Here is a 12,847-nt window from a genome sequence, read left to right as displayed (position 1 = left end):
TTTTAAATGTGTAAGAAGAGAAAGTTTAATTAGAAAGATGAAAGAGTTAACTGGCGAATCTGGCAGAGATTCTAAAGATGACATTTGGACACTGATAAAGGCCACTGGGGGATGAATGACGGACACTTGTTTTTAAGAGTGTGAAAGCTGTCCTTATCAAAATGGAGTCAATTGTGTTAAAAAAACGAGACAAATCCCTGACAAATGGCTGGGGAAGGCCATGAAGGGAGGGTTCTAATACATAAATGCCTGATAACAAGAACTATTGAAAAATACTGCAAAAACCACAACTTTGGACAAAGGCCATTGCAACCACACACACACACACACACACACACACACAGAGAGAGAGAGAGAGAGAGAGAGAAAATGAGAACTTCTGCGGAGACATCTGCCCAGCAACTGCCTGTACAACATTAGACTGGTGCCACTCTAGTTATTGATTACTGTAGCCAAGGATAATTATCTCAAAAACAATGAGATAATTGAAAAACCTTTGCCTTCCTTTACCTCCCTGAATACGCAAAATAGTTTAATATGGCACACATATTCACACTGCAATGCCCATTCCCAAATAAATATCATTTTCTTTTAGAAAGTCTCCCTCTCTGTTTGTTATTAGGCTGACAAGAGGTAGTGAAAGAGGTGAGTGCCTATCATTTATATCACTCAGTAGTTAAGAACATCAGTTGTTCAAAATCCATCAATTAAATACACAATTCAAAGCAGAATCTTTATGTGGCAATCTCTCTTTATTCTAAATAAGTCGCTGAGCTTCTTTGTGTTTTAGTTTCTACGTCTCTCAACTCTAATATTGTACCTTCCACTCCAGCCATTTTAGACAGTTCAAATCACACAGACACAAAGAGATACTTTCCTTCTTTTGGTTTTGCAGTTCACTTAACCAGACCACCCTTTCTCCCCTTCATAGTTTGATAAAATATCCTCTCTCAAAAGCCTAATCCAAATGCTATGTCAACCATTTGACAAAACATTAGCTCCTTCCTCTGAAACTAATTGCATTTTGATTGCATTCTAGGCATTTCTTTCCTGATTTATAGTCTCTCATTGTAGTGTTCGTATACATGCTTTATCTATAATATTAAGGTGCAAACTCTTAGGTATGGCCTTTCCACAGGTGATCAGTGTATAGTTGTCAAATACAATTAAATTGTATCAATTTAGGTTTCTGTTCAAGGCTTCTCAGAAATGGCTTCATATCACCTTTGCAAAATAAGTGTTCCCTTCATTTCCATTCCCTAGCCTTTATTTTCTTTATACCACACATCACACAGGACATATTAGATATTTGTTTCTTGTTTGTTTCCTCCACCAGAATGTATGACCTATGAGGGCAAGGCCTTTGTTTCACTTACTGTGTTTACCCCAGCACCTAGATCTGTGCCTGGTCCAGAGTAGGAGTTGAATAAACTGATATTACTGGAAGTGAAAGAAATGCTACCTGGAGTATTTCAAGACTCTGAGTCCAATAACTCATCGATTTTGTCAGTATTTAGCTGCAGGACATAGAGCAAGTCACTAACCCATGATGAGTCTCATGTCCCTGTAAAATCAATGATTGTTAAATACAGGATCTCTGAGGTCCTGTTTAATTCCATTAATGTGAGAGTAGAAAGTGAGAGAAGCAAACTGAGTTCAAGTGGATGTGGGTGAGAAAAAAGAATGCTCTAGGCAAGATTAAAGGTCCTGCTTTTGGTGCAGGGCAGAGAGAAAGTAGAAAAGCTGGAGCAACGGAGACAGATGCTCAGAAAAGGGCTGCCTTCAGATATATTAATACCTGTAAAGAAAACCCGGGGGAGGTGCTGACTTGGGGAGAGCCTGAGGCTGAGTAGACAGCTGGGCTGGTGGAGAGGAGGCTCCCAGAGGAAAGGCAACCCGCCAGTGGGGTGGGGGTGATGGGGTTGGCAAGCTCCACAAATTTTGCAATTTTGCCTCCTTTCCCAGAGAACAACCACTCTGTTGTGACTTTGTCAGGGCTGGAATAGGCATGTGGTTCACACGTGAAAGCGAATGAGAAGTTCTATACAAAGAACCATATTTGCTGTCCATTTAATTTATTCTTCCTCATTCTTAAAGAAGACTAGATCCTCATCTCTTACCCTTAACCTCCACGTTGAGAAGCACTTTGCCCTTCCCATTCTAGCATATGTCTAGAACACTGCATCTAGTGTCGCAAACTTGTCCTCTTGCCCCCTCTGCCCTGGCACCTTCCCTCCCCACACCAGTAAGTCTGAGAAGGTCCCTGTGTCTTCTACTTTTCCTTTTCCAGCATATGGAGACAAAAGTGATTATATCCTGGATGCTAATCCGCCATGTTGACCTTTAATAACCCCAGTCCCATGAATACCTCCTGATTCCTAGGATTTTTTTTTAAACTGTCCTTAGCATAAGAACATGTCAACCTTGATGCTATTGCCCACATTGTAGGCTATGAAGCATACGGCATTCTCACCTGTTCCGGAGGGCTGCCTTTAATTGTCTTGCACAGAGCAGTATACTCTTTCCTCACGGTATATAAGGCCAGGGTCTGGGGAGTAACAGTGCAGAAATTTATCTGCTTGCCGCCGCCCAAGGCCACGCTTCTGTCTACCACATCCTCCAATAACACCCCTATTACCTACAGACTGGATTTGTCTGTCTCGTTCTTTGGTTTCTTGACTCCTTCGCGTTTGGGGGCTGCTTTGCATATAAAGCCCTTTCACAGAACACAGCACCATGCTAGTACAATACGCTGTAGATTCTCCCTCCCTCCCCCTCTCTCTCATATACTCATATATTTTATGTTGAACCAATATGAGGCATTGCTCAAATTTAAGTCATATTAAAGTTCTAGGCTAGTTTTGAAAACAGAAACTGATTGGAAGCAGAGGTTTTCAAATACCCCACATACACTACTAGAAGGCTGTACATTTAAGAGAGGGCCATCTAGGAAGCAATAATAGGCATTAAAACAACAACAAAACAACAAAACAAAACAGAAACAAAAACAACTTGGGAAACGGCCCTCCCTTCACGTTTTTTCTATCCCATCGACAAAGGCGCGCTGTCCTTAGCTGCGATGATTTTGTCTCGCCTCCAAAAAGACGCCCACGCACTGCTATGTTGAGCACCCAAGTGAGGCTACGGTTCCTGCGGTCACGGAGGGCAGGGAGGCTCAAGCACCTCCAAAACCCCGAGCCCTGGACAGCTCCCCAGGCCCTTCCCGCGGCGCGAGGACAAGAGGTCCCCGGGGCCCTCGGGGAAGCGGCGCCCCCTCCTGGTTCCAGCAGCGCTGCGGCCGCGCCCCACCCAGGCCCGCGAGACCAGCGGGACAGTCCGCGCCGCGGGAGACCGACTGGGACGAGCCGCGACCCACGCAGGCGCGCTGAGGCCGGGGCAGGGGCGGGCCCAGCTGGCGCGGCCGGCCTGCGGTTGAGGCCCTGGCGGGGGTGGGCCGGGCCAAGCCGGACAGGGCCGGGGCGGGGCCGCTGGCGTTTCCGTTGCTTGGATCAGTCTAGGTGCAGCTGCCTGATCCTTCAGCGTCCGCATCTCGGCGTCGCCCCGCGTACCGTCGCTCGGCTCTCCGCCGCTCTCCTGGTGGTTCGGGGCACTTGGGTCCCACAGTCTGGGTGAGTGGTCGCAGTCCGGGGAGGGGGCTCCTTCTAGAGAGGGGAGCGTGGTCGCGGGGCACTGGATTCGCGCGGACGCTCGGCCGATAGCTGTCCCGGTAGCTGCGAGAGGGCGGGTCGGCCCCGTGGCGGGGCCCTCCGGGCTGTCTGAGCGCCGCCGGGTCCCCGCGGACCTGCGCTTGGGGAGGGCACGAGTTGCAAATGGCGCGCTAAGCCCGAGGTTTCTTCTCTTTTGCAGTCCTGCTTCACCTTCCCCTGACCTGAGTAGTCGCCATGGCACAGGTAAGGCCGTGCCCCCCTCACTGCGCTGGATTTACCCACAACTTTGTATGCTGCGACGAGGGACTTTTAGGATTTGTCTGAAAGCCAAAAAGTTTAGGAGGAAACGGAACCTGCTTTGGGGACATCGCTTCCACCTTTCTTGTTCCCCCTTTGCTTCCCTGCCCCCTTTTCTGTGTCCCGGTTCTTCCCGCTGAGCGCCCTCCGGAACCAGCACCGACGCCGCCAAGCTGCCTTCGCGCGCAGCAGCTGGTGACGTGGCCGGATTTGTGTGCGCTCCCTTTTCATGAGTGAATGTGTAAAAGTGGGCCTTCCCCAAAATCCAGAGAGTAGCTCAAATTAGAACCGGAGCAAGAACAGCTCATCGTGGTCATGTGAGGCGAACGCATTCCCCCCCCACCCCGCCCCCCGACTTCCTTTATTTTTTTTCCGCAAAGTTTTCTGTATTTTAATACTGTGATTGAGCATTGGCTTTTTCCAGTTGCTCAGCCCAGTTTTACTAAAACTGTAGGTCGTAGGCTCTGATTTTTTTTTAATCCAAAAGATTAAACACAAGCGCTGTTTTTCTTAAGCAATGAACTCGTGGAACGAGTTCTCAATTGAATTTGCCTTGGGACTGTTTCAGAAATTGATAATCTACTACAGGCTTTCTTTACTGTTTTTTTTTTTCCTTTTTTTTGAGACGGAGTCTCACTCTGTCGCCCAGGCTGGAGTCCAGTGACGTAGTGATGTCGCTCACTACAACCTCTGCCTCCCGGGTTCAAGCAATTCTCGTGTCTCAGCTTCCCAAGTAGCTGGGATTACAGGCGCCCCACCATGCCCAGCTAATTTTGTGTTTTTAGTAGAGGCGAGGTTTCACCATGTTGGCCAGGCTGGTCTCAAACTCCTTGCCTCAAGTGATCCTCCCGCCTCGGCCTCGGGACTGTAATCCCACTGCGCCTGGCTTCTTTACTGTTATTAATGTTTATCAAAAATGTAGGAAAGAGAAGATAGTTTAAGGTCTTTAAATATTGACCATGTTATACAGTCTTTTGTGAATAAGATATCGGGGCTTAAAAACTCCAAAACTGATTTCACAGATCTTGTCAATCTAACTGGCTTGTCAGAGTCCAGATAGTTTTTTTTAAACAAGTGTTTTAACTGCTAAAACAATGCTGTCTCTTATTTATAGTTCACTTTTTATCAGATTGACTTATCAAAATTGAAAAAGATTTCTTGGTCCTTTCCAAGTGAAAATGGGAGGATTAAGATTAGTTGATTACTTTATTAAACTTACACAGTGATCCCATTCTTACCTCCTCTTTTGCACTTAAATGTTACAGTAAACCAATTCTCATATTACTTCAAGTGGAAAGTTTCGTTTAAGGTCTTCTCCATAGAAAGGACACTTTTATGTGGAATTAACTTTCCTGAGTAATATTTTTCCTATCTTGATATGCTGGTGTGGTGATGTACATGAAGATTTAACAAGCATCGAATAATAATTCCCTCTGTCTTTGCTCATTTAGCAGTTTCTTGAATCTCTTGTAAGTTCCCCAGTGATGTCTGAGGGTCCATCAATTCCTTTTCATTATGTAGACTGTTTACCCAAATAGTATAAGTGAACATATTTTCCAGTTGTGGACATTAATTTTAATAATTTCAAAGAATGATTAGTATCATAAAGGCCATGTGTATACAAAACCTAGGAGAATGGTGGTTTGCATATAAAATTATGTACCTGACCCCTATGACAATATAACACCAAGACTGTTTTCTATCAAAACTACAGTTTTTACTAATCATAAAAGTTACAAGTAATGTTTTAAAAAAGATACAGTGTTAAATTTTGTTCTAGTTTTGTTACTAGTTATTTTTGGAAATCATGAAAGTAAAACATTTTGTTAAAATATTTAGTATTGGCCAGGCATGGTGGCTCATGCCTGTAATCCTAGCACTTTGGGAGGCTGAGGCACGTGGATCACGAGGTCAGGAGTTCGAGACCAGCCTAACCAACATGGTGAGACCCCCGTCTCTTCTAAAAATACAAAAATTAGCTGGGCGTGGTGGTGCACAACTGTAATCCCAGCTACTTGGGAGGCTGAGGCCGGAGAATCACTTGAACCCGGGAGGCGGAGGTTGCAGTGAGCTGAGATCGCGCTGCTGCACTCCAGCCTGGGCAACAGTGAGACTGCGTCTCAAAAAAAAGTTTAGTATTAAAGTTGGCTGCGGCGTCTGAGCAGTAAGAATGTCATGAAGGCAAAACTAGGCTACGTAATTGTTCATTAGAAGCTTCATGAACATCAGAATTTTTTTTTGTTTATTTTTTATTTATTTTTTATTATATATATATTTTTATTATACTTTAAGTTCTAGGGTATGTGTGCACAACGTGCAGGTTTGTTACGTATGTATACATGGTGCCATGTTGGTGTGCTGCACCCATTAACTCATCATTTACATTAGCTGTATCTCCTAATGCTATCCCTCCCCCCTCCCCCCAGCCCACAATAGGCCCCAGTGTGGGTGTGTGATGTTCCCCTTTCTGTGTCCAAGTGTTCTCATGAACATCAGAATTATCTCTATGGTATATGTTTAAGTTACAAGGTTTGATCAGAAATATTTTCGGTTGGTTTAAAATTATTATAATAATTTTAAAAAGCCCTGTGCCGAGCAAGCAGGATAAATGTAAATAAATAAATTTGAGATGAAACTCCTTCCAGAGGAGCTGACTGGATATTGATTGCATCTTTTCATGCCATTCATTTTTTAAAGTCAAGTCTCTCTGGAGCTAATGTTCACTTTTGGGATCTTAGATCAGGGTTACCTGTTTACCCGTGGCCTGTGCTGCTCCTGGTGATTTCTCTTGGTTCCTTATCTGTTTAACTCTTAAGTTCATTTTGGCTGCTGAGAAAGAACTAGATCAAAAACTACTTGGCTGCTTTGCAAGCCACTGAGCAATTCATTGGCATTCAGCAAACCCTGATTTCCTTATCTAATATCCAGTTCTCCTTGGAAGGCCTACATAGGTGATCAAGCTAGTTACAGGCAGGCAGTCCGGCTTTCTTCTTTTAATGACTTAGAAGTTCAAAATGGTAGAAATATAACAGTGCTTTTACAGCATAGATTCATTCCTGAAATACATTTTATTCATATAACCTTCATACTATTCTAAAATTTCACAAATGCATCTGTTTTTTAAAAATTAGGGCTCCTAAGACCTTTGCTTTAAGTACTTCTTAGACCCAGTCTTTCAGTTTAGTTAATTTACATAATATGTAAACATATCATCAACTGATTAATTGCAAGGAATTATACTCCTGGCTTCATTTCTTTGGACACTAGTTTTTTGTTTTTTTTTTTTCCTCCCCGGAGATGGAGTCTCGCTTTGTTGTCCAGGTTGGAGTGCCATGGCGCGATCTCAGCTCACTGCAACCTCTGCTTCCTGGGTTCAAGTGATTCTCTTGCCTCAGCCTCCGGAGTAGCTGGGATTACAGGCATGTGCCACCACGCCTGGCTAATTTTTGTATTTTTAGTAGAGACGGAGTTTCGCCATGTTGGCCAGGCTAGTCTCGAACTCCTAACCTCAAGTGATCCGTGTGCCTCGGCCTCCCAAAGTGCTGGGATTACAGGCATGAGCCACTGTGCCTGGTGGGACACTAGTTCTTAACTGTTCTCTTTTTCATCCATGCATGCATTCATGAATGCATGAGGCTTTTGCATTTTCACTATGTGCCAAGTATTGTTAAACATGAGCGCAATGGGAAATGGATCTAAGATTTATTGATATAATAGATGCGTTGCCAAGTCTTTTGTGTGCATTATTTAGTCCTCATAACATAGTTTTGGAAATAGGTATTACTATTTTTGTTTCACAGAAGGGGAAATTGAGGTTACTTAGCTGGCATTCTTTGTATGGGACAAAGGAGGGAAGCCATCATACAGAGAGGCAACAACAGCAAATAAATACTTAGGGGTGTGAAAGAGTTTGGCATGATGGAGTGAAACTGCAGTGAGGTGGGGAAATCAAGCCTTGTCTTGGAAGGGATAGAACTTTTCAAGTGTTATTCATGGAATGCCCAATGGAACAATTTGGTAAAAGAGCATACTCTCCTCTGACCTCCAATGTGAACTCATGGGAGGCCAATGCCACCTGCTCACTTTAACTCACTCAAGACATCACTGGAGTTATTCTTGGGCAACTTGAGCACACAATTTAACTTTCCATTTTATTGGTGTTTGTCAAGGGAAGTCATTCTTACACTGGTAAAGAGACACAACATTAAACACAGAGCATTAAAGAAATACACAACAAAAATTTAAATCATTTTACAAATCTTCACTTTGTTATCAAAACCTTCTTTTCTACCACGATGCAAACAACTTAGTCTGTTCTCCAGTGATGTTTTTTTCCCTTGCATTTGATTTTAAGAAACAGGTCAAAGGTGGTAGGATGAATAGACAAATGGAAAGAAGCAAAAACAAGTAAGATGGAGCATGAAAAGGAAAGGAAATTACACAAAAGTAAGCAATAGGCCAGTTCGAGTTTAACACTTTGAACTATATCATTCACTTTTTCTGAGTTGGGATTAGAGCAAGGGTTAGGATTGGGGGTTGAGAGCATGTCTCTGACCTCTGATGTGTTTGTACTCCTCAGTCTTCTTGGAGGTCCTAATTTTTTCCCTGATATTTATTTTGCTTTACAGCTCAAAGCATAATCAGGTCACACTGACATTTCCCTCTTTTATGCCCTTCTTATTTTTTTCTTAGTACAGTGATAAATAATTTATTTTCTCATTAGCGGGAACCATTATTGCAGGAAATATTAATGGGCCTCTAATACGTACATAAGGTAGGGCCCTAGTGTACGTACATGGAGTGGGGAGGCAATTGTCTTCCCAGCTTACTGTTTTTTGGAGTGGCTCCAAGGTCTTTGGAAACCTGGGCCTCAGAAGAACCACCCTTAAAAATCACTGCATAGCGGCTTAGCAGTTGCTCAGCTTGTGGTTTGCTTCATGATTTCCAGCTCCTAGTTAATATTACGTGGAATGCTGGAGGTGGGGGGGGGGGTACGGTATTTGAGTAAATATTGATTATATGGAACTGGAGAACAAAGAGAGTTTAGTCCTTTTCTGTGTCTTCAGGAAGGCTTTATTTAAAATGTTCCAGACAGGTGAATACTTTCTCATCTTTAAACTTGAAATTGTTATTTATGTCTAAGTTCTGTGTCTAGAAAAGCTACCCTTCCCTTGTTGTTTGGTTGGTCTTATTCATTTTTTTTTGGCATACCTAGTCCTTGCGGGTAAAGAACTTTTTCATTTAGAGAAAAAAAAAGCCAACAAAATTATAGACATAAAGAATGGATATTTTTGAAGGTGAGAATTAAAAGAGTGAATTGTATATTTTGGCCAAGTATTATCTAAGAATATATTATAATTCTCTTCGTAAGGCATTGGTGGTAGCAGATAAAGGGAATTGAGGATGAACTGAGGACGGGTGAATGGGTGAAGGAACAGTACCTACTTAAGAGTTGGCATTAATCTGGGTAAAGTGTGGGGACTCCAGGAAACAAGGGAAGCCCTCTTGAATGAGTCATTTAAAGTCACATTTGCAGACAGTTTTGTGTGGGCAGTGATGGGGTTTGCACAGGATGTCCAAACAAGGGTTCTGCCCTTCTGACTCATTTCTCTGATTCACATCTGGTCTCTTAATACCGCTACGTGGCTTTGCTATCCATAGTGGGTGACTCTGACTGTATGGAATGTAGCAAAAGTGTTTCACAATTTCTAGAAAGCTCTCAAAAAGAGGACTAGCAGTTGTTTCTTCATACTTAGTAGGTGAGATTTTTAAGATGCTTTTCTTCCATTCATCTTTCACCTAATTTCCTTCAGTCTCTGGTGTCAGATATCTTTTTTCTTTAGGCAAATCCCTCATGTCTCTTCTGTTTCTAACCTCTCCCTGTTTTTCACCTCTCTGTCTCTCCAGAAGTTTCTTCATAGCCTACAAACCTTATCAAGCCTTTTTTTTTCTCTTAACTGTGTTTTTAAAAGCCTGCTTTGCAAACTGTTGTTTCATTGAGACAGTCTTTCCCTTAATTCATTCCTGAGTGTCCTATAGCCAGACTGTTAAACACCACCAAAGATCTCCTAGTTACCAAATCCAGTGGACCCTTTCACTCTTAGCTCTTCCTTGACTTCCTGTGGTATTGGACACTGCCTCCTCTTTCTTTCCTCTTGGAACATTTGCCTCCTTCAGCTTCCATGCCATCACCCTCCTTGGATTTTCTTCTTGCCTTTAGGAGTACAGTGTAGCTTCATGGGTAAGAGCCCAGGAGCCAAGGTCCTGTGGCTTCAAGTCCCATCTCTGCTACTTGCTTGTTTGATGGTCGTTTGGGTGACTCACTTGCTAAAACCTTTCTGAGCCAGTATGTTTCTTTGTCTGTAAGATGGGATTTCCCTGAGATGATCTATGTGAAGCTCTGTGCACAGTGCCTGGTGCATTGCTGCACTCAGCAGATACTAGCTGCCACTCTGATTGTAGGTCACCTTCCCTTTCCTTCTCCTCTGGCTCTTTCCACCCCATTAATATTGTCTTGCGTGGTGGCCCCCTCCAGCTACTACCGGCGTATGCTGACAACTCACAAGCCTACTATGGAGAAATGCAAAGTCAGCCATCCTCTTTCTCATCCAAAAAACAGAATCACCCTAAGTAGTTCCTGTCTACCTGGGGCCTGTTTCTGTCCCTGCCTTTGTTTAGGTCTTCCTTTCCTTCTTTGTGTTGTTAGTTTCTAAGCAGTCTTCTTGTCACTCTTGCACAGTCGGTTCCATCTTGCTGTGCAGAGTTGACATTGTTCTTCCCTGCCTGAGTGTCCTCCAGTGGCTTCCTGTTGCCTACAGGATGAGGTCTGCACATTTTAGCATGGCTTTTGTGCCCTTCCCCTCCCTTCACTGTGACCTTTCCCTTGTTTTTGTTTCAACCTTACTGCTTATTCCAGTCTGCTGAAATACTTAACTCTTTAGCCAAAGTACCAAGATTGGCCTGGCAAATTCACAGGCAACTTTCAAGACTGTTTGGAATTTTTTTCCGAATTTTTTCTCTTTTCACACTTCCCAATATAGTCCTCTCAAATGTGCTCACATTGCCCTAATCCAGCCTCTGTGTGTACATATTCTACTGCACTTGATTAGTTACATGCCTGTCATTTCACACTTAACTTGAGGGATCCTGACTTTTAACTAGTAGTTAGTATAATACTTTGGACGGGGGAGACATTCAAAAGATGGTGAGTCAATGAGTAAAAAGACAGATGAACTGCAAGGGGCATTCAGTCCTAAGTTCTCACATTAAGAAAACTTGTAGAATTTATTCATTTTTACAGTGATACTGATCAATTTGAAGTGGTCTCATTAAAGAGAAGTTGTAACTTGATCTGAGAGAAAGAACTTTCCTAACACAGGCTAATTTTGAGCATCATCTTCTCAAATCTTATCAATTTCTCTTCTAAACTATAACTCCTTTTATGAAGTTGTCAGTATTCAACCATTCAGTTTCATATGGATTAAGGTATCGAATGAATGGCAGGGAATCTATTGGTCTTTATGTATCTGTGCTCCTTAGATGGGGTGGAAATGGAGACTAGCCTGGCTGTGGGTGGATTTCCCTCTTGGTGGAATGAACAGCTCTGGCTTAGTTTCATAACCTCTCCACGAGACAAGTGGGAGAGAGGCTCCCCTTCCCCTTTTCCTAGTTGGCCACAGTCCCTTGTTTAGCTGAGGCACAGAGGGAGTGAAAGCTGCTGCCAGTGGTGCTTTCAACAACCTGGGGCTGGGACATCAACCTGGAAACACCTCTTTTTCTCTTGAATTATATTCTTTTGGCCTCATGATCATACCACTTGACTTAGGAGTTAAGGTCGTGTGGGGCTTCAGGAGGTCAGGTTTTCTGATAAGTTCTCTCATAGCTGACCCTGTTCAGAGGAAAGAACAGTGTGTCTTCTCTTCTTGAACAAGGGTAAGGACTACTGTTGAAGAAAAAGTTATTCTGGTGGTAAGGAAGACCTCAGTCAAGAATACTACAATGTAAGTCATGACTGTTACCACAGGGGAGAGAGATTAGGTTCAACTCTGAATACAGTGAAGACAATTGGGGATTTATAGCTAACAAGCAGAGTGAGGTCAGTGCATGGAAAGTTACTAACAGGAAACATCAAGTTAGGGGGACTCGTGCTAAACTGACTTAATAGGATTCTTGCTGAAGGCAGGCCAGGATGATCAGATGTTGGGGGAGGGGATGAGGAAATTGATCAGATATAGAGGGTGCCTTAGTTCATTGGGCTGCTGTAACAGAATACTATAGACCGGGTGGCTTATAAAGAAAGAAATTCATTTCTCAAAGTTTTGGTGACTGGAAGTCTCAGGGTGCCAGCATGGTTGGGTGTGGTGAGGGCTCTCTTCTAGACATTATTGTAGCCTAACATGACAGAGCAGAGAGAAGCAAGCTGTCTCCAGATTCTTACAAGGATGCTGATCTCATTTTGGGGGCCCTGCTTTCATGATTTCATCTAATTCTAATTATCTCGCAAAGGCTCTACCTCCTATTTACCGTCATGTGGTGGGGTAGGGTTTCAACATATGAATTTTGAGGGGACACAGATATTCAGTTCATAACAGAGGGTGATCAGATACCAAAAGTAGGGGTATCCTCCTTAAACTGACTTAGCAAGCTTCTTGCTAGGCAGGCAAAGGAGGCCCAATGACAAGGACTAGTTGAGAAGAGGGCTCAGGGGAGCCTCTTCAAAGTGTGGACAAAGGGAGAGTCTTTGTCACTATCTCCTGGATCCATGAGTGCCACTTTTTCAGGAAGCCTAATTTAGTGCCACTAAAGAGAGAAGGCCACTGAACTGACCTTTGACACTATGCCCTGGGGAAGTTCTTCACCATGGCTATCTCTCTCTGTTGTCA

At 43.4% G+C, this 12,847-nt stretch overlaps 1 protein-coding gene across 2 annotated transcripts in view; it reads left to right on the top strand.

The window, feature by feature from the left end:
- The first annotated feature begins 3,600 nt into the window (after nucleotides 1-3,600).
- The window catches only part of ANXA5 (annexin A5), a 28,891-nt gene continuing 19,644 nt past the window's right edge, over nucleotides 3,601-12,847 (top strand). For both annotated transcript variants that reach the window (XM_004040341.5, XM_055385851.2), the window contains exons 1-2: nucleotides 3,601-3,629; nucleotides 3,868-3,911. In XM_004040341.5, the coding sequence (XP_004040389.1) occupies nucleotides 3,903-3,911 (9 nt within the window). In that variant the 5' untranslated portion in view covers nucleotides 3,601-3,629; nucleotides 3,868-3,902. The remainder of the gene's footprint in view (nucleotides 3,630-3,867; nucleotides 3,912-12,847) is intronic.

This window comes from Gorilla gorilla, chromosome 3 (genome assembly GCF_029281585.2).
Source record: "Gorilla gorilla gorilla isolate KB3781 chromosome 3, NHGRI_mGorGor1-v2.1_pri, whole genome shotgun sequence".
Taxonomy (NCBI): Eukaryota; Metazoa; Chordata; class Mammalia; order Primates; family Hominidae; genus Gorilla; species Gorilla gorilla.
Note: the sequence above shows the minus strand (reverse complement) of the source record. Positions and strands in the feature narration are given on the sequence as shown.